The sequence below is a fragment of the Struthio camelus genome, chromosome 2, assembly GCF_040807025.1.
Source record: "Struthio camelus isolate bStrCam1 chromosome 2, bStrCam1.hap1, whole genome shotgun sequence".
Classification (NCBI taxonomy): domain Eukaryota; kingdom Metazoa; phylum Chordata; class Aves; order Struthioniformes; family Struthionidae; genus Struthio; species Struthio camelus.
The window spans coordinates 55869194-55889134 of record NC_090943.1 but is presented as its reverse complement, the minus strand read 5'-3'; the positions used below and the strand labels follow the sequence as shown (position 1 = coordinate 55889134).

Below are 19941 nucleotides of genomic sequence, written 5' to 3'. Positions count from 1 at the left end.
TTAATGGACCAAACTAAATGTTCAAAAACTAAAACTCCTACTGAAATCTTGGTCTTCTCATTAAGAGCAAAGGATGAGGAAAGTGACACAAAATTAAAGCCAGTAGCTGGAAGTTCAGTATTCATTTGTATAACCGTTTTAAACACTTTATAATTGAGTCAAAATTCAGCTTTTTACCCTCTAATAGGAAAAGAATTAGAAGAGCGCTCCATGAATAGAGACCTTTTGTATGTAAGTCATTTCCAGATGAAGCAATGGCAGCACTTATTTAGGAATATTTAGGAATATTTACAGTCACACAATTATTGATTAAGAAACAATCTATTTTTGTCTAGGCTGCTACTATTCTCTTTTTTGCTTATCTTGTACCCATCCGCTCACCTTTAAGTACTTTGTATTTAATGACATTATTTACACATCCATAGGTCCGTTAGAGACGAGACTCTAAGAGGTCGTTGGTACTTAAACCTCTCTAAAATTTTCTTTTTCTTAAAAATGAGACGACAAAACTCCAAAAGCTGGTATCACCCTCATTCCATCTCAGCTGCAAATGTGACCATCAACCACAATTTCAAATTCAAATGTAATCTCTTCCTTTTCCAGCCACCTCTAAGGAAAATAATATTCTGAGCCACAAAGCCTAGTTCATCTGACCGTGAAAAAAGGGAGGATACCAAAATTCAAATATAGAAATACAAAACTTCTCTTTAGAAAGAAAAGTTACTTACTAGAGGAAGGGAAAACCTACTGGAAACTGGTGAAGAAAACTGGTATGTTTGTTTATATTAAGCACACGCAGCAGGTAAAATGGCAAAATAGGAAATTAAAACAAACCATTAAGAGATAATCCAAGTAAGTAAGTAGAAGAAAAACCATAGGAATGAAGGATTATTTCTAAAATCAAATCCACAGACTTTTACTCTTTAATTATCCTACTCCACTAGGCATTCGTCCTCCAGTGGTCATCAGGCGATTGCCATAATGCTCAGATCTTATTTTTGATCTCTTTTTAGTAACTTCAGTCTAAAGCTGAAAGACATGCAAACGCTTTTGCACTCTTGCTTCTTAAATTCTATTATACAAATATTTGCACATGCTGAGTAAGGAATGCAAAAATTCACTTTTTTGGAAACTGGACTTCTGAATTGGCCTAGTTTGTTTGGTTTTCTCTCTGCTTGTTTCCAAGCTAGAGGAAGGCCATGCTGTAGCACGTGTGGGACTCTGGACAGAACAATCAGTCTGACTGCTGTCACGTACCTCAAGCAACAGCAACACTGAGAAAGGGATATATTTACACTTCAAGTTAAAGTGACTAAAAAAAAAAAAAACCCAGTTACAGGAAGTGTGATAGATCATCAAGAATATTTTTAAACAGCATATGTCCTAGTTATGAAAATATATTTGCTACTTAGCCTGTACAGTTGAGATGCTAAGTCAGTGAAATGTTGCAAAACACACATCAGCATACTAACAAGTCTGAATGTCAAGAACTAAGTAAAAATAGACTGTTTAATGAGCAAAGTGGTTACAGTTATAGTAAATCTCATTAATTACAGCTCATGGGTCTCCTTCATGAATCTAAGCTGGGGAGAAACTAAGATGAAATTGAGGCCTTGAGTCTCAGAAATCAAAGTAACGATAACAATCAGGAAGACGTAAACACAAGTAACGCAGCCCTAAATACGGCTTTTTATCTTTCCAAATGACTGGATTTTTGACCTTCTGAAGATATCTACATGGTTAGATAGACTCAAGATTGAGGGGGGGAAAAAAAAAAGGAAACAAAACAGATGCGGGCCAGAGTCTCCATCAGATCTTTTAATGTTATTTTCTTATTCCTCTTCATGATCCAAGAACTCACAGCAAGGTACAACCTGCTTATATGCTGACATCTAGAAAAAAATGACATGGAAGGATTCTCCAACAAACAGGAGGCAGTACAAAAAGACTGCTGCAGATCAACAACTGTGAGACAGTGTGGACATTTACCTTATTTTCCAGGTCTCTGAAGCTGACAAATAAATTACAGTCATTCAAAATTAACCCAGCACAAAAATGTGAAGCCTTTATCAATTTCCTCTTCAGACTGTATTTAAGCAAAATTCACACTGAAGTCAGTAGAAAATTGTCCTAAATAAAAAGGCTGAGTAGCAATCTCACAGCTGAGAATCTGATTCGCGAAAGGAAATTTTATGATGGATTGCCACTTATATGAAGTAGAAGAATATATATATATATATGTATATAGGCATACACATATGTTTTATATAGGTATGTGAACACACACACACACACACAAATATATAAATAAAATGGTAGAGAGCCAAACTATGGAAGCTTTAGTACTGGGTGGAAACACTCCAGTGTAACCATACATACGCATACATTGTGAAAGAATATATCAGTTTAATAATAGGCAAATCGTCTTTTTAAATGCTTTGAGCATTTTGCCAGAAAAGTTAGAATATTGTGCTCTCAGTATATGAGTTAAGAATGTTTCATGTTAAAGGAATATATACTTTTTTAACAAATCATGATCCCCTTTAAAAAAAAAAAATAGAGCACTTCATTTTGAAAAGATCTGCCTTTGGAAGGAGTAGCCTGTTACAATGCTTTGCCTCTATTAATGCAAATCACAGATGCTAGAGTGAATTAAAAACCTTGTTTCCTGAGAAATTAATCCAAAATGAAAATTCATTCTCCACCAAGTTAAATAGGCCATATCGGATCCTTCTTTGCTGATCGTAAATTCAACAAACTGTAATTGTCATCAGTCATGCCTTCCTTGCAAAGCTTTCCTGCAGGAACAGGCCAAATTTTAACTGCGTTAAAGGTTAAATACCTTAATTGCTATTAAATTACTGTTGTGGTTTGGTAAACACTTTCCTTTTTTCTCCTCTTATACCGAACATCTCAGGAATGTGAATGTCTCAGAACAACATTGCTTACAATGTTTAATATTTTGCTGCTTCGGTATTTCTAAGGAACACTTGTCATGTTTTCAGATGTACTTCAGATGTATACAGCAAATGTACATATTCCAACAGCTGTGTATCAAACAACAACCAAATACAAAGAAATTTCTGTTTACCGTGGTAAACAAGTCAGTCAATCCTGGAACAACCAAGCTAACTAATTAGAGCAGAAATTGAGCAAGTTATCTCCAAGTGTTTTTAGTTATTCTCTATGAGCTTAGGTCTCAGTCAAAGCTGTCATTCCTGTGTTATCACTTTTGCTCAATGACTAGGAGGATGGCCACGTGGAAAAAACCCTGAACTAGCTTCCTGTAAGACTTTGCCCCAAGCATCACTACAGCTCAAGACAAACACACACAAACGCACCCCTATGTTTAGCGAGGCAGCCAGAAATATCTGCATTGTTTTAACAGAAACACTTGACAGACTAATATTCAGATCACAATCATTACCGGAATACGGTTTAAAGATGCAGCCCCTGACAAAGTCCTTTAACTTTATCTTTGTACATGTGCATTTGCCAAAAGAAAAGTATACAGGACAACCACTTCACTCTCAGAGCCATCTGTTCGCCTATTCCAGCCTTTCTGTTGTTCCCAATAGCAGGGCTGTTGTTCCCGCCCTGTTTGCTGGAAGCTTCTGACTGTAAATAAAACTGGTCATACTGCTGTGACATTCCTCCACCTGTACAGACGCAGGCGCGCAGAACTGGTACAGGGCAGCCCCCTGCCCCCATGTGGCCCGTCTCCAGCTTGCATCCTGACACGCGTTCACAACGCTGGAAGAAAACGAAAATGGGTCATAGTGGGCAGATTTCAAACTATGCGTCAAAACACTCCAAAAGTAATATTCCAAGCGCGTTCTTTGTCTAGAAAGATGTTTAGTCTTCCCCACAGCACTGCTTCTGCTTAAGATTAGCATTGCAAATATTATTAATAGTGGAGACCTGCCGAGACAGCTGGAAAGTGAGGCTACTAGGGCTGTGAATACATAGGAAATAAAACTCTTACTGGCCAAGAGAGGAGGTTAAGTCTTACTCAGCACGATCAGAACCTTTCAAGTATTCACTACGACTAAAACTTTGGGTAAAAATTGCTTTGTTCATTTCTAGCAAGGGCCTTCAAATGAAAGCGGTTAAACTCCAAGGCAGGAGAGGACTCTTAAGCGAGCGGGGAGACACCGCTTGCACCGCGGGACCAGCAAGATGAGCCTGGCCCTCGTTTTGCAGGTGCTGATGGGAGATCACAGCAAAACCCGTCACAACCGATCCAGACAGAAGAGGATGAATTTTAGCTCTCAGGATGGGTGAGGGCTTTACCGCGCAGCGGGAAGAAGCCGTTTTTGAAGAGACCGTGGCCAGAGAAGCCGCCGTGCACGAAGGCGCGGCGGCAACAGAGAGCCGCCATGGCTTCTCTTGGAGGGACGTTTCTGTCGGTAGCAGAGGAGGAGACAACGCTTGCGAGAGGGAGCGGATTTACTGTGGGTAGTAACTGAGCACAGCCACATCGGGGCGGAAAGACGCGGGGAGGAGCGGGGCAGCAGGCACGCCCGGGCGGCGCGAAAGCCGCGCCAGGGGCGGCCGCCATCTCCCCTGTCCGAAACGCCCCTCAGCCGAAATGGCGGCGGGCCGCGGCCGGCAGGGGCGCAGGCCGCCGCCGCCCTGAGGCGAGGCGAGGGCCGCCCCGGCGGGGCGGGGCGGGGCGGCCGCGTCAGAGCGCGTTGCCGGGCAGCCCGCAGCGGAAAGATGCCCCGGCCCGCGCCGCGGCCCGCCGAGCCCGGCGGGTGCCATGGCCGACGGTTACCAGCTGTGGGCGCCGCGCTCGCCCCTCGACGAGTCGCTGCGGTGGCTGCGGGGCGGCGCGGCGCGGCCGGCTACGGCGCACCCCTTCCGCGGCCCCGGCCCTCAAGCGGCGGCAGCGGCGGCGGCGGCGGCGGCGCCCGGGCTGCGCGGCCGCGGGGTGGCGCTGCGGCGGCCGCAGGCCGTGAGGCTGCGCGGCCTGGACGCCGTTTTCGGGCGGCTGGTGACGGCGCAGCCGCCGCGTTGGACCGGGGCGCTGCGGGTGTCGGAGCGCTCGGCCTTCTGCCGGGTGGTGAGCGCCCGGCAGCGGCGGCCCTGCGGGCTGCGGGCGCCGCAGGCCCGCGCCGCCGCCGCCATGTGCCGCCAGATGCTGCGCGCCATCCTGCTGCTCTACGCCGCCTACAAGAAGTGCGCCTTCGCCCTGCAGCACTCCCGCTGAGGGCCTGAAGTTAACGCTCAGCGCTGCCCGCCTTCACCGCCCTGAGCACCCGCTGCGGAGACGGAGGCCCCGGGGCAGGCCGTCGCCCCGCCGCGGCGGACCGAGAAGCAGCTCTGGCCTGGTGCGTGCGGGTGCCCTGCGTTAACGCTTCCCCGGGCGAGCTGTGGGTGGATGCGGATACGTGCAGGCCTGACTGCCCCTGCTCGGGACTCCGCGGACTGTTTGCCAGCAGCGTTTGGAGCCTTCTCTACTTCTGACCGCACCCTCGCCTTTCGACGCAAAAGCAAGTCTTGTTTTCCAGCTGAAGACTGGCTCTCGCATTGGGACAGCACCTGAGGAAATGACTCACTGCAGGCACGCAGTTGGGACCTGCAGCGTTTGAAGCGCTCGGCTTTGTTTCCTTGCAGCTTGCGGATGTGGTTTCCAGTTAACGGCTGATGTATGAAAATGTTTACACTCAATCTCAGGTTATGGAGACATGAATGCTCCAGTTTACAACATGTGCCACCATTTACAATCACTACCGTAAGAGCATCAATAAGTGCATTTCTGCTTTACCTTGTTGCACACAAGACTTCTTAGTCTGTCGGAAGAAAACCCTGAAGTGAAATGCTGCTACTTGAGACATGGCCGTTTTCCCCAAACAATCCTCAAAGAAAAAACTTTTACGCTTGCCTGTATAGCTATGGGTACAAGTGTCAAGATAATTTCCTTAAGCTTACTACCTTCAAAGTAGAACCCTTTATTCATTCATTTCTTGTGAATGAAGACATTTACAAGAAACCAAAATTTAAGTCCTGAAGTGTTAGTAGATTTAACATTTTCCCCATTTCTGTTTTTCATTGACAGCTAATTGATTTGCAAATAATTAAATTTGCTTGTATTATTCAGAATAAAATCTCTGCTCAGTTACAGCTACTAAAGGCAGTGTACATACGTACAGTGTCAGTGCCTTGTAGTCTTCAAAGTTACCCACAAAAAAGTTTTTCTCCTTTTTTCTAGCTAATGAATAGAGGGATCGTTGCAACCAAATTCATGGAGAAACAATTTCCTAAAAATGCACTTTTACCCTACACTATTCAAACTTTCTTTACAATTAAATGAATGAGTGTGAAATGCCATAAAATTTGCTTACAGCTAATGAAAACAATTTGCAAAGATATTGTTCTTTGTCTTCAAAGTGAGCAAAATGACTCATTTTTTCCTTGTGTTTTAAATATCTTAAACAATGGATAGAGCTTTTTAGAAATGTACTTCTGGCATCTTGCAATCCAAATAAAAAATTGTTCTGATTTATTTCCTGCTAATATAGGTAATTTATTAATAATTCCATAGACTATAATTGCAAACTTTTATGAGAATTATAGCTGCTGTGTGAAGTTTTAGTTAATCTTGCCCACAAAATCACAGGAGAGGAGGCATTTGTAATGCATTCTTGGTCAATATTTCACAAAACACTTTGATTACATAATCATTGCTCATTCAGGCTTCAGAGATGAACATTCAGTATTGTCTTCACTTTCAGTCATTGCTTGCAAGCTTCAGAAACGTCTTCTTGTGCATTCACCCTTAGTTATGAAAAGTCTTTTGTCCCATCTCTCAATAGTAGCTGATTTGCTTTCTAAGCTATCTGGAACAAGTTAACAGGTCAGAATGGATGAATGGGATTGCTGGAAAGTACAACAAAAATACTTGCTGTAGAATGTATATTTTATGACTGATACATTAATATTTTTAATGAAGAGCTCAGCCTAAATAAGAATCAGAGGTCTGTGCTCTGCCTCTCTGTGGTATAGCAACAGGGTATTAAAAAGTAAGTGCAAGCTTTAAGTGGCTTTGGGGCTGGATCCACACTTCCTGTTTCTGATTTAGAGTTGCCTATAAAAACTGCATGGAATCAGTCCCTCAGCAGTATAAGCTGGATTTTTCCATTAAGTTCTCATCAGACTCCAGTATTCAAATCTGGCTCTGTTGTTTCAGCTACTTTAAGGACAATTTCATATCTTCTTTCTGTCTGAATGGATTGCTGCCCCATAACTAGGAAATGTCAAGCATAAGTGCATAAGTCATTGCAGCTCTGGAGAAGTAATACTAGTTTTTGGAAATAGATTATTTGGCTAATACCCTCTGATTTTTCTAAAAACTGAGGGCTTGGTCTTTATAAAAAGTAATCTTAGAAAAGAATTTCATGTCAGTGCTGTTAATTGCCTGTTGGTAAATAATCAGGAGGGAGAGGTTCTGGAATAGCTTCTTTGTAATCTTTTCGGAAGGTACTGATATGAAGCTGTCATCTGTACCCAAAAGTGGACAGGACCATAGCATTGATCTCATGCAGAACTGTAAGGTACCTAGCTAGTCTGCCATCCACATCTCTCAAACTGAGTCATAGCCAATCAACCCCAAAATAAAAAGTCACAAAGGCTCGGTGGGAATTGCTGAGAGACCAGACACAAAAGTTATATAAAAAGAAACCCTGTGCTTGGAAAAGTTGCAGGAGATACAGGAGGGACATCAAAGCTCTAAAGCTGCTGTTCTTCTAATGACTCCTGATCACAACATACTCCTGCAGGGAAAAGATCATCATTTTAACGGGTCAGATGCATTTATATGATACAGACAGTGCTCTGGATGGTTTGCTGCTCTATAATGAAAGGAACTACAGGACTATATCAGCTGATGTAAGCTGGTAGGGCTTGCAGTACTTCACTGGAGCTACATAAGAAATACTCTGCTAACTTACGCTACTAAGCATCCATTCTAAATACTTTCTGCTTTTTTCTGTATGTGTTAGTGCTTAAGCGGTTAGCTGCATGGAGCTTTCCTTCTTAGAAATTGATTATGTAGGTCAGGTTTGTTTGACTGGAGTAGGGAGTTACTGTTCTCGATAATGCAGTCCAGGTTGCATACAAAGTAAGCAGAAAGTACAGTTTCCCTAAACTCAGGTTCTGTATCGGTAAGTGTTCCTTCCCAAAAGTCCTTTGTGGGGATTGAAGACACGAACCTTGCATGTAGTGAAGCAAGACTGTTTATTTTATATTCCACCCTCTCTTATATACCTTATTGTGTGAGAACATACACCTTATCATGTGAGACTATAGCTGTGTTTACAGATTAAAGTTACTTGTTATTTTGCTACATTGCTACAAGCCGCGCTCTGCATCGAGAGTCCTTGCCCAGCTCACGCGCCCCCGTCCGTCTTGGCACTGACTCAAGTCTTCGGTGCGCTTTCCCAGGGCTTGTGGCACTGAGAAAATACTTTGCTGCTGCTCCCAGTCGTCTTCTGGTACACATCGCCCCCGACAGTCTTATGCACCAGAGACCCTTCCTGTCCCTTTTCAGTCTCAGTTTCTCACTGCCTTCTCTTGCGGTTTGCTCACTTTCTGATTCCTTTCACACATAACTGCAGTCAAATCAATGCCCCAGCTCCTGTGCTTGCTGCCAGTTTTCAAAGAACCCACTGCAGAGTTCCTGCGCAGATTTTATCATGCTGCTCCATGCCTTGGGACAATGATTGCTGTCGATCCAATTGACCTTAAACAAAGATGCGTGATTGCTATTCTGTTTTCTCTGAATAAGAAGTACGTGGCATACCTGTTAGCTTCAGTGAGATCTGAGTCTGACACAGATTGAACGGCAGTCACCCACAGCTAGCATTACAGGACAGAGCGTATCTTGTTCAAGAGCCAGTTGAATGTTTAAAGAAGTAGACGTAAGCATTTATTTCTATACGTCTGCAGGTCAACAGGCACATACACTTGCTCAGCCTCACCGGTATAAGTAAGTTGCTTCCTTTCAGTTCGATTGGTGCAGTTCATACCCATAAAGATAAACCCAGACATAAGAAACAGCAACTCTTAAGTCTTTAAACAATATAGCACAATACCCTTTGCTCCTGGGGGACACACTTACTGTAGTCAACTGCAAGTTAACACTTGCACTTTTGAGACAATAGAGCAAACTTGTTGTGAAATCTAGATATATTTATGCAAGCATAACAGAGACCTCTCCTCTAAATAACAAAACTGTTATTTAGACGTCACTGCAACAAACGTCACTGCAAACTGTGACATTAAATAAGCATCCCTTTAGATGGATGGCAGCTTTAAATTTTCCTAAATACAAAAATTTCAGAGCACAAGTTCTGATCAGCTGCTTGTAGACCCAGCAGTAAAACCTGATATTTTCAGATTCCTTAGAAACATGCTCCGAAATTCTACTAATGCTGCTTTAGTCTTACCATCTCCTGAAACAGGTCTGTGGAGAGCCAGGTTTTTACACTTTCGTTCAGCTCACACCCACTGGCTGCGTTTGGGACAAAAGTAGGTGGGAAAGCTTGGGTTCTCGGTGTGACTCTCTCCAACTTACAGACCCAAGGTGCAGAAACACTGTCATTCTCCCTACCAAAAAAGGTTATGTCGATTTTCTGTGGAAGGAGAAATTGTCTTCACCGCTAAAATGGACCGTGCTTTCTGCATCACAAGATACAGTTGTATCTATGTTACTTCTTCCTTGACCTCCCTGCAATGCGTGTGCATACACACCTGCAGCGCATGCAAACAAGCACGCACACACTTAGGTTGATCTGATTCCATGCCCAAGAGCACACCCTTTTCAGGACTGGGTAAATCATGTTTTCTTACTGCAGCTGATAATAGTTTTTTGCAGTCTGCTTTGGAGTTTGCCCAGTACTCTACAAAACAGGACTGATGATAGGGGAGTAGATGCTATGCATTTGTGACAGATTAGACCATCAGTGAACCTTTCTCTCACAGATTTATAATCATAATGAATCTGCAATTTAAATAGCGCAGTCTGTTGCCTGAGTTTGTTTTAAAAAGTCCAAGAAGATTAAATTTGGCTTTCTCAGTGGCAAGTGAGATAGATAAAATTAGAGCATTATTGATTATTGCCTCAGCAGTACTACGATCTGCTCGCGGCGGCCTGCGTGTGCTGCCCTGCTCCCTGAGGAGAATAGAAATTTAAACAAAGGGAGAAGGTGGGCCAACAGCTGCAGATGGTAGTTAAACAGACACTCTCTTTGCACACAGTTGCAGAACAGTCTTGGCTCTAATAGCTTACTCCTCAAAATGTTCTTAGGATCATTAAACAGAGGCTCCTTTAATTGACTGTTGTTAGAATGGTTTCAGGGAAAATCTGGCCTTTTCTGTTTGGCTACGCCTCAGATTAATTCACATCATTTGCTATTGCCCGTAAACAATCATCCCATCACGTGCCGCAGAGCTGATGCTAGCGACAGTGCTCCCTCCTCTGCTCCAGAGCGAGGAACAAGGGGCCCTTTACAAAGCTTGCCCTGAAGGTCCTAGCAGGTCTCAGTCTCTTTGCTGAATTGGTGGCAGGTTTTCCACTCAAGTCTCCAGGTCTCATCATTAATGGAGCACTCACCTTTGCTCTCAAACCTGGACTCTGGCTTAGTTTAATCCGCAGAACTGATATTTTTTTCCTATCTGGACTAGCAGATATGATTCATAACATCTCATGGCACCATCTATATTCAAAGTTAATCTGATCAAGCCCGTATTTCAAATCACTCTGTTTTTGAATGCTAGTAAATCTACTGCAGATGTGAGACTTCTGCATCCAAGTCCAACTGGCAGGTCATCATGTGCATCCCTATGCAGATGTGGTGGAAAAGCATCCAATTCATATGTTCAAGTTCTTAAAGGAGTCTTAACACCGGCACTAAGCCTGCAGCTGTTCTGGGCTGGCTTGCCTTTAAAACCTCTACAAGCAAGGAGGGGGACTACATCCCTCACAGCTGCCCATAAAATGTATGGCTACCCAATCCTCCTTTCTCCTGGGACTTCTTCCGGGGATGGCCAGTTGTCTCAGGTCTAATAGGGAATCAAGTTTTGACCCTAAATTAGAGAAACTGCTGCAGCTCTGTTGCATAACTGGCTATTTAGCAGGCAAGCAGAGTATCTAAAAATGCTCCAATCTTTTACATCAGTGCAACACCACAGACTTTAGGCCAATTAGACAGACATAAAAGGTCTTCTCAGTACGTTTTGTACATTACAAATACAACGCTACAGATAGCAGTCTGCAGCTGACTAAATCCACGTTATTGCTGAGAAGAGATCCTACCCTTTGAGATTGTTGCATAGCTACAGAAGACTGTTGCAAATGTTTGTATGCCTGCTGTTAGTGCTGTATCAGCATTTGTGCAGGACAAATTTCTTTCTCCAAGATGTTCATTGTGATCCCTTTCATTAGTAATGAATTTCTACTAAAAAGGCATTTTTCTGTAGAAAGTACAGAGCTTAAAAAAAATGGAGGCCTCAAAAAGAGTAATGATTAGTTAAAACTTTACTGAATGTGTCAGTAAGTTCCCTTTAGCAGTCTGACTCATTGCCTGTCTTAATATTATTTTCTTGGCTCAGGGTAGCTTATGCTTATATATATAACGATAGCTGCCTTGTTAGAGATACATCTTGAATTTTTGACATTGGAGAATGTAAATAGCACCTCGGAGTTGCATCTATGTTCTTATCTCGCTAATCAGATTCCAAGAGAGGAAGCAATGACACAAGCTCTGCTTTACTCAGGGGACACGTCCCACCCACGCTCAGAAAGGAATGCCAACGGGCTAGTGTGCTGCTGCCAGTGGAAAAAACCTTGCCTCACTGGCATATACATGAAGCAATGCCTCCATTTGATGAGAGCCCAGGAACATCACATGAGGTCTTATTGCAGAATTTTCTTCATATTTTTTTGTTGGTGGGACAAAGCTTGCCCTCGTAAAAAGTAGACTGCCGTATTCGGCTTTGATCTTTCCCATTGATCAAGACTGATGGGCCTGGAGGGAAAGGGCAGCCACCTAGAAGGAAATAATCCTCCTATTGCCTAACTCCTTTCCAAATGTACAGTTCCTTATAGCACACGGGAGGCTATTTTTGAAGAGCTGTTGTTGCCCCCCATCCTTCAAACATTTGTGCACATCGTGTGTACTGGAGTAAGTCAATCCTTTTGGGGGCCTTCGATTCCAACTGATGTTTTTCCCAATTAGTAAAGATCAAGAAGCATGACTAAAATTCAAATTGCCAGTCTCGGCTGTTTTCAGACATTGGCTGTAAAGCATATTTGTTAAGCACCACCTGCTGTACATTCAGAAAATAGCAACCAAAATTGCTCTTCTTTTTCCAGGTTTTTAATCAAACTAAAGTGATTTAAATGCTGTCCTTCACACTATCAAATATACTACTTCAGCTCTTGAATGTTTAAACTGTATTTACACAGTTATTCAATTGCATTATCTTTTTATGTGCAGTTACATATAAAATACACACTGGGGACAGAAACTTAGGGGAGAAACGGTATTACAAAACACCACGTCCTACAACAGAACAGTGGAAGGAGACAGGGGAATAATAGCTCTGTTGGGCCTGATTTCCAGATGTACTAAATAAAACGGGATGAATAGAACTGAAGACAAAGCATTGTCTTCTAAGAGGAGATTTAATATGTGGTGATTGCAGGACACAATGATAAAAACAGAAGCTATACATCAGTTCAAGATCCTTAATTGAGAGTATTAGCTTTTCAGTATGGTTTAATACTATTTTTCAGAGAAGTGTGGCTGCCTATCAGATCAGTTATTACTCAGCCATCACAACCGTATTGAGCATGAACTGTAGGTGGTGAAGAAAAATTACTCCAATTGATTAATAGCCTGAGTTGAGTGAATTGTCTGAAAGGAGTAAATGAGCCTACAGAACAATTAAATGAAAAACAGCCACCAGCCTTTTTTCTCAGTCTGCATGTTCAGGCTTTCTTCTCTATTTTTTTAAGGAAGATCTCTCTTCTAGTGCTTTGAGGAAAAAAATGAGTGTCAGAATCTATCTGGTTCAGAATGGGATGCACAAGAGCAAGAAGGGAAAAATTGCTACTATGAGATGTGAGGCACAGGCTGACCAAATGAAATAAGGCAGCAGAGATGGAAAAGCTGGAGTCTAAGAGATGCCCTACTGGAGCTCCTTCTCCTCCTTTCCTATGCTCCCTGGCCCTTTCCCATTCCTCCCGCAGCCCATCTGCTCATCATGCCTTACAAGTTTTACTCATTTTGTCCCTCTGCTTCCAGCTTGGGGAGTTTATTGCCCAGCATGGACCTACTCCGCAGTGAACCTGGGCCTCAGGGGTCAGAGGCTGTCATCAGCAGGACCTTTAGACCTTACGTTGGAGGGACTGCAGGAGGTGGTGTTTCAGGTTTGAATGCCATCCTGAAGCTGTGGATTCATCCTGGTTTTTTCCAAGGGTTTCATATGTAAAGCTGGATAGCCTCATTATTCATATTGCTCACCCTTTGGTACTGTGTCCTTGACACCTGGGGTCTGAGCACTTGTAGCTTGTAGCTAGAGGTACTAGTGGGACCTACGCTCTGCACCCATGAAAAGGGCAAGTGCTCTGAAGGAGGCCAGTCAGTAAACCTTTCATGTTGGACAGACAAAATGCTGACCACCTTTGACCTTAACCTCACCCAACAGCCAAGTGGAGCCCGGCAAGAGAGAAGTATGAATAAAGTCTGTAACTCCACACTGCTTGGGAGAACGCTCACACTGCAGCATTTCCAGAGAGGAAAAATAATACCAAATAACCTTCCCCATCCTGAGGTGGAGGTCTAGGGGTAAAAGTAACATGTTAGCATTTAAATAGACAGCTGGCACGCTGGCCCAGATCACCCTGCTTTTGAACTCCAGATTTCACCACCTCTGCATTACCCTCATGGCTTAGTGCTGGAATAAAGTGAAATATGAACAGATGTGTATTAGTGAGATAAGCCTGCTCTCCCCAAAATGAACATTCAGTGTCTCAGGATACCGAAGCAGCCTCCACAGGGTCACCGGGAGCTTCACTTCAATATGCTTAGTACAGAGCAAGCAAACAGACTCACAGCTACAGAGGAAAAAACCAGTAGCCCCATCAGTTTAAAGCAAAAAAAGGTCAGACTCTCTTACCTTCCGCTCTCTCTTTGCCTCAGCCGAATACGGGGAAATCCCCTGAGGAAAGGGGGGATTGTTTGCTAGGTGCTGCTAAGGCAGCAGGTCCTCTTCTCACTCAGGCCAAAGCCAGGCCTGCTCTCAGCCCTGCCTTTTGGGTTCATGATCCACATGCTCACTCAGAAGCAGGGCAGGTTCTTCTTTCCAAAGAGTAAAAATACTTAGCACTTGTGAGGCCTGATCTGGAGCCCAATGGACATTACCAGGAGCCTTGCCCAATTAGAAGTCAGTAGATTCCTAACAAATTCATTGTTCCTACAGTTTCTGTGATTTTGTAAAGCACTGTCATTCCTATTCCACCTCTGGGAAAAGTGAGGCAAATGGCAGTGAAGGAACTTGGCCAAATGGTATCATGTAAGCCAGTCACGGACCGAAAAAAGAAGACCCCCAAATCCTAGCTCCCAAATCCCAAGTAAAACTAAAGGTGAACACAGTCTATATGCACACATCCCTCCCCTCCCAAAAAATAACTATTTACCATCAGTTCTTGGTAGAACACAGTATCAGTCATTGAGTGGAAGACGTTATTTTTCGGAGTCAGACCATACAAATCCAAACAGTTGTTTTAAGTGACAGCTAGGAAATAATCAGGCATCATTTTTATCTACATAAAGATAATAAATATTAAGTTTATAAGGGAATAAATAATGTCTTTACATCATAATCCTACTTTTACAAAATTATATTAGTACAATATTCTTGCCAAAACTGCATAGACACTCACAGACAAGCTATGTCAGTAATTGTACAGTTTTGCAGTTCTATAAGACACACTGAACTACATAATCATTTAAAATTCAACAAATATTTAACTTGAGACATACTGAAGACAGAAATTTGGTAAAATTTTAAATATATTTTATATTTACATGAATGCACCTCTGGTGAAATCTCTTAAAAAATTAGCACGAGAAAGCAAAGCGATTTTAAACATCAAATTGTAAACATTCTACAGCGATGCTCTGGACGTTATGGAGCATTCTGCTTAAATTGCATATAAAATATTTCAAGTAACCTATCCACACATTAATGGCTTCAAACATCTAACATATGTGATACACACCGTAATATTCCCTGCAGCTTCTCTTCTGCTTGATATTTGCAGGATAACAGTTAATTATAATGAACAAGAGACCACACACCAAAAAAAGTTTCTCTTGTCTTTTGACACAAGTATAATTTTATGGGTTTCTCTAGAATAATTCTTGATGTACATCAACATGAAGAAAGTCAGAGCTGTAGATCAGGTATGGCAGGGTTCAAACACCTGCATATTTACACCCCTACCTAGCAAACATTCAGCTGCCTAACATGGGAGAAGCAGTATCTTCTGAACTGTACTCATTTTTTTCATTCTCTTCAAGACAGTGGCATTTTAGCTGTAAAACTACATTATTACATGTCTCCTTTAAGGTTTCGATCCAACTTCTGCAGAACTCAGTTAAGTTTTTTTCTAAAGGTTTCAAAAGCCACTCAAGCATCCTCATTAAAGAAGTTCAATACTTTAAATGAAAAAAAACCCCTTCACTTCTGAAATCCTCTTTACCTCTTCACTTGCTATATTCATTCTTCCTTTTTCCTTATTAATACCATTTATCAACATTTTGTGAAAGTAAAATAAGCACAACAAATTACTTTTGGTTTTTTTTTCCCTTCATTTATATGCTGTGATCTCTCGTAGCAAATTATTTATACTGATGTGGGTTGCAGATGCCTTTATTCCAACACATTGTTATCAGAGATCAGATATTAACTATAGCTAGAACCAATCGGTAGTGGTTGTTCATACATTAAGGGACATTTTAGAAGTCTAATAATTGAGGACAATCACACCAGAACTGTGTGATCCACAGCTAAAAAGCTTGAATGGTGTTAGCATGATCTCACACCAGTTTAAAACCAGTATAGCTAGCAACAGGTAGCTCACTGAAATTGTTCCCTACTTTCACCACTGCAAAAGAAAAATCCAGTATGTCCTTGTCTTTTAACAGAAGAAGAAAGAAAATAAGGTAGGAAATTAGACTGTAAGAAATTACTATGTTGGCATCAGAAATCAGTAGGAAAATTCTCTCCAATCTTCTAAAGTCTTAACACAAAAAGCTTAATACAAAAAGACATCTATGATGTTCTAGCAGTAGGTAGCAGCATGACCATAAAATAGAACTATATATAGAAATAATGAAGAAATACAAAATACCATGCTACGAGGTTTAAGACTTGATCCTGCCAGATGCTGAACTCTCTGGCCCTGGCCCAGCAAACCATTTAAGCATGTGGTTAGAAGTCAGCCTGCATTTTACCCCATTGAAGTAAATGAGGTTATTCAAAGTTTGAGCACATAGTTAAGTGCTTTGAAAGACTGGGTCATTAAAGTACCAACCACTTACTGGCAGAGTATGAGGCTAAATTACTGCCATGAACAGGTTGTTACATAGCTGTCCATTACGAGGCTTACATACCATTCTTTGAAGCATGCTTTGAAGCATTTCTTTACCACTGGAGAAGAAAAAAAAACATGTTTCTGTCTGGCCAGGAAATTCCTAAATTCCCATCATTTCACTTACATGTGCAAAACCAAACTATAGTGGTGTCGAGGTATAAGCATCCCACGGAGGAATACAAAACACAGTCTATTATAATGCTAATTATACAACGCCCCCTTACAAACACACACTCTGTTACAGCCAACTTGCTCCTTGATGCAGGCCTAGGAAAACTCATAATACAAAGGGTAAAGTCATGCAAATAGCAATGCAAATGTCACATTTCATATTTAACATTCCTTAGAATTTTTAAAATACTGCTTAACATTCAGCAACATTGCTGCCTGGTAAAAATGACGTTGTTGGCAAAAAAACCAAAAAACCTTGAGTGCTCTTAGTAGCTAGTAAAACCTGCAATTGTACCTCAAAGCTAGGAACAAGACAGTTTTCAATGTGCATTTGCAGCCTTTGTTCATGCTTGTAGACTGGGGAACAGATGTATGTTCACTAAAACATACATCATGGAGGAAAACGAAACAGCTTTGTTTTGTTAGTGGAAGCATGAGGGATCCCCTTTCTGAATTCTGCCGATGTTTGCCTAATCTCAACCCGGGAAATAAAATCACTTTCCTTGAGTTAGGTGACTTGTTCTACCGTGCCTTAGGGGTTGTGACGAAAAATAGGAATAGTAGCTCATAATTTCATTTTAATTATGGATGTATATACCTGTTCTATTCAGATCTCGACATATGATTCATAAGAATGAATCCACGTAATGAAGTCCACTTCCTAGTTCCTGTTTGTCAAATACTGAAATCTTGGCATAATATCCCCTTAGTCGAGACACTTCTCGAACTGTTTGAAACATCTCACTGTTCTCACTCAGTCGACAAAATCTGCTTCTTCAGCTTGTCCAGCTGCAACTGTATGAGCTATTAATCTCATATCTGTTAGCTCTGATCTTACCTTGTCCTGTTCTGGTGAAGGACAAAAAAAACCCCTAACTCTACACAGTCACTCCAAGAATCAGTCCAACTTTTGCAAATGTCAAGTTCTGTCAATGGGAGGCTAAGCAGTGTCGAACTGGATTTGAATACTGTGTTCAAAAGAAGTGAAACTTCCAATGAGACATAATTATTTTTTTTTAGGTTATCTACTAGAATCTACTTATGTGATGTAAAGATAGAGTTACATTTGGGTAGGATATTAAGAATCTTTTCATTTTTGCTCTAAGTAGCTGCAGCGCATACCTAACTCTGTAGTTCAGTGCATACCTAACTCTGTAGAAGAAGTGTTCTTGGAAGACCTGGGAGTACCAACAGAGTCTTCTGGCTGCAACCCAAATTACTCTTGCTTGGTTTATAAGCCACAATATTTCTGACAAGAATAGACACAATTGACAGTAAATGGGGAGGAGGTATATGTACACTACCTCCACATACGCCAACAAAAAGCTAACTTTGAAGTGACAAGGATATGGGAGATATGGAACAACCGGATGCAAAGCAGACCTCCTGAGAAGAGCGGTAAAATACCAGCTGACATTCTCCAGCGCTGTCTAGCATTTTAGAGGACCTTTTATCCATAAACTTTAAAAAGATGCATAAATACGAATGCCTTATTTCACCAATGAAGTACAAAGTATTAAATGACTTGCCAGAGAACACATAGCAGGTTAACAGCAAAGCTATTGTTGCAAGTCTTTCCTTCACTCCATCCACTGGATTACAGCGCTGTTTCTCAGACTTTCCTTTGGGATCACCTTTTGGTTGGAACCTCCGTTCCTTCAAATATATTTCACTTCATGAACTGGCATAAAGTCACAGGAACATATTGACATAAATATAAACAAGACCCAAAGTTATGCAACCATCAGTTTTGCGTATTGAATATAGCATACGGATTATCAAACTTCTGCTATTATTAAAAATACATTATAGCCATAGCATATTACAATTGGATCATCAGTGAATTTTGCCAAAAATAAACCCCCAGCGATATGCAGGAAGCTTCCAGTTTTAGCATCCTAGGAATAATATTGCATGAACCAAGACAGCAGAATTAGAAAGAACGCTATATTAAGGATGAAGATGGGCTGCAATCCAAACTCTCTGAGGCCAACGCTGGTAATGCTGATATTGATGCTATTGGGCTAGACTTGCAACCTTTGAACAGTCTGGAAGAAGAAGGACAAACAGGAGAGAGGAGTGAGACAGCCACAGCTGGGACTGATCTGGTCTGAATAGCTCTGCTGGGCACAGGGTAATTACAGATACAGATATAAAACCTGTGCCAAGTTGAAGTTTAGAGGCAGTCTCTACAAAAGCAGAACTCCTTTACCTCAGAGCATACAGGTGAACTAGGCAGACTATAGCCCTACTGTTCCCTTGATAGCTTTGGGGTTTGGAGCAAAAAGCTATACAGCACCAGGGAAGCACAATCAGGCAGATTAGAGGCAAAACCACTTTCCTGTCTTCCTCAGTCCACATCGTTAAAGCAAAAAGCAGTTGCCATTAATTTGGCAGATTTTCCAAAACTGAACTGAGGAATGAGTCCTCGTTTTGAGAGGACCTGTAGGTCAGGTTTCAAACTGAACCATTTTATGATTTAAAAAAAAAAAAAGTTCATCCTACAGATGGTCTCAGTCACCTCTTCACCAGGCATCAATTAGCATTGCTTGAATGCAATCAGTGGACTGAGAGAGCTGGAGGGCTCCCCCTTCATCTTTCACTCACTGTCATTAGCCAGGAAAAGAAAAAGGAAAGACAGCTCTTTACACCGTTCATGCATGCAATTTGTTATGAACTTTCCATCTGTGTTATGATTAAACCCTTTGCATGTATCTTTATTTTAGAAACACTGATTAGTAAGTAACAAAAATCTATCTTAAACTAGAGCTGAGCAAATAAGCTTCTTAATGTTTTAGACCCCATATCAGCATAGAAAGCTCAAGCAGACTGTAATGTTCTTCGATCTGATGCTTTAAATTATTTTAATGATTGCCATTTTATGTTTTAACTCTATGGATCAGTTGCAATTGTTCTAAATTTCAGCTTCTCCATTCAATTATCACATGAGCCACGTAAAACTCTTTCAGTTTCCTGCTCTGATGGCATCTGTACATTTGCAGTTCTGCTTCCCAGTGCACTTGTGTATGTGGCTTTGAAACCCTCTCTGCCAGTAAAGCTGAATTATTTGATTGTTCCGAGAAAACGAACACAAAAGGGACATA

General features: G+C 41.7%; 1 protein-coding gene across 1 annotated transcript; it reads left to right on the top strand.

Moving 5' to 3' along the window:
- Positions 1-4762: 4762 nt before the first annotated feature.
- Positions 4763-6658, top strand: FANCD2OS (FANCD2 opposite strand). Its single transcript, XM_068935873.1, has one exon. The coding sequence runs from the start codon at positions 4763-4765 to the stop codon at positions 5210-5212; it is 450 nt and encodes a 149-aa protein (XP_068791974.1). The 3' UTR covers positions 5213-6658.
- The last annotated feature ends 13283 nt before the right edge of the window (positions 6659-19941 follow it).

Bases quoted from the DNA above. Each gene is read 5' to 3' on its own strand.
- FANCD2OS (XM_068935873.1), top strand. From the start codon at position 4,763: ATGGCCGACGGTTACCAGCTGTGGGCGCCGCGCTCGCCCCTCGACGAG.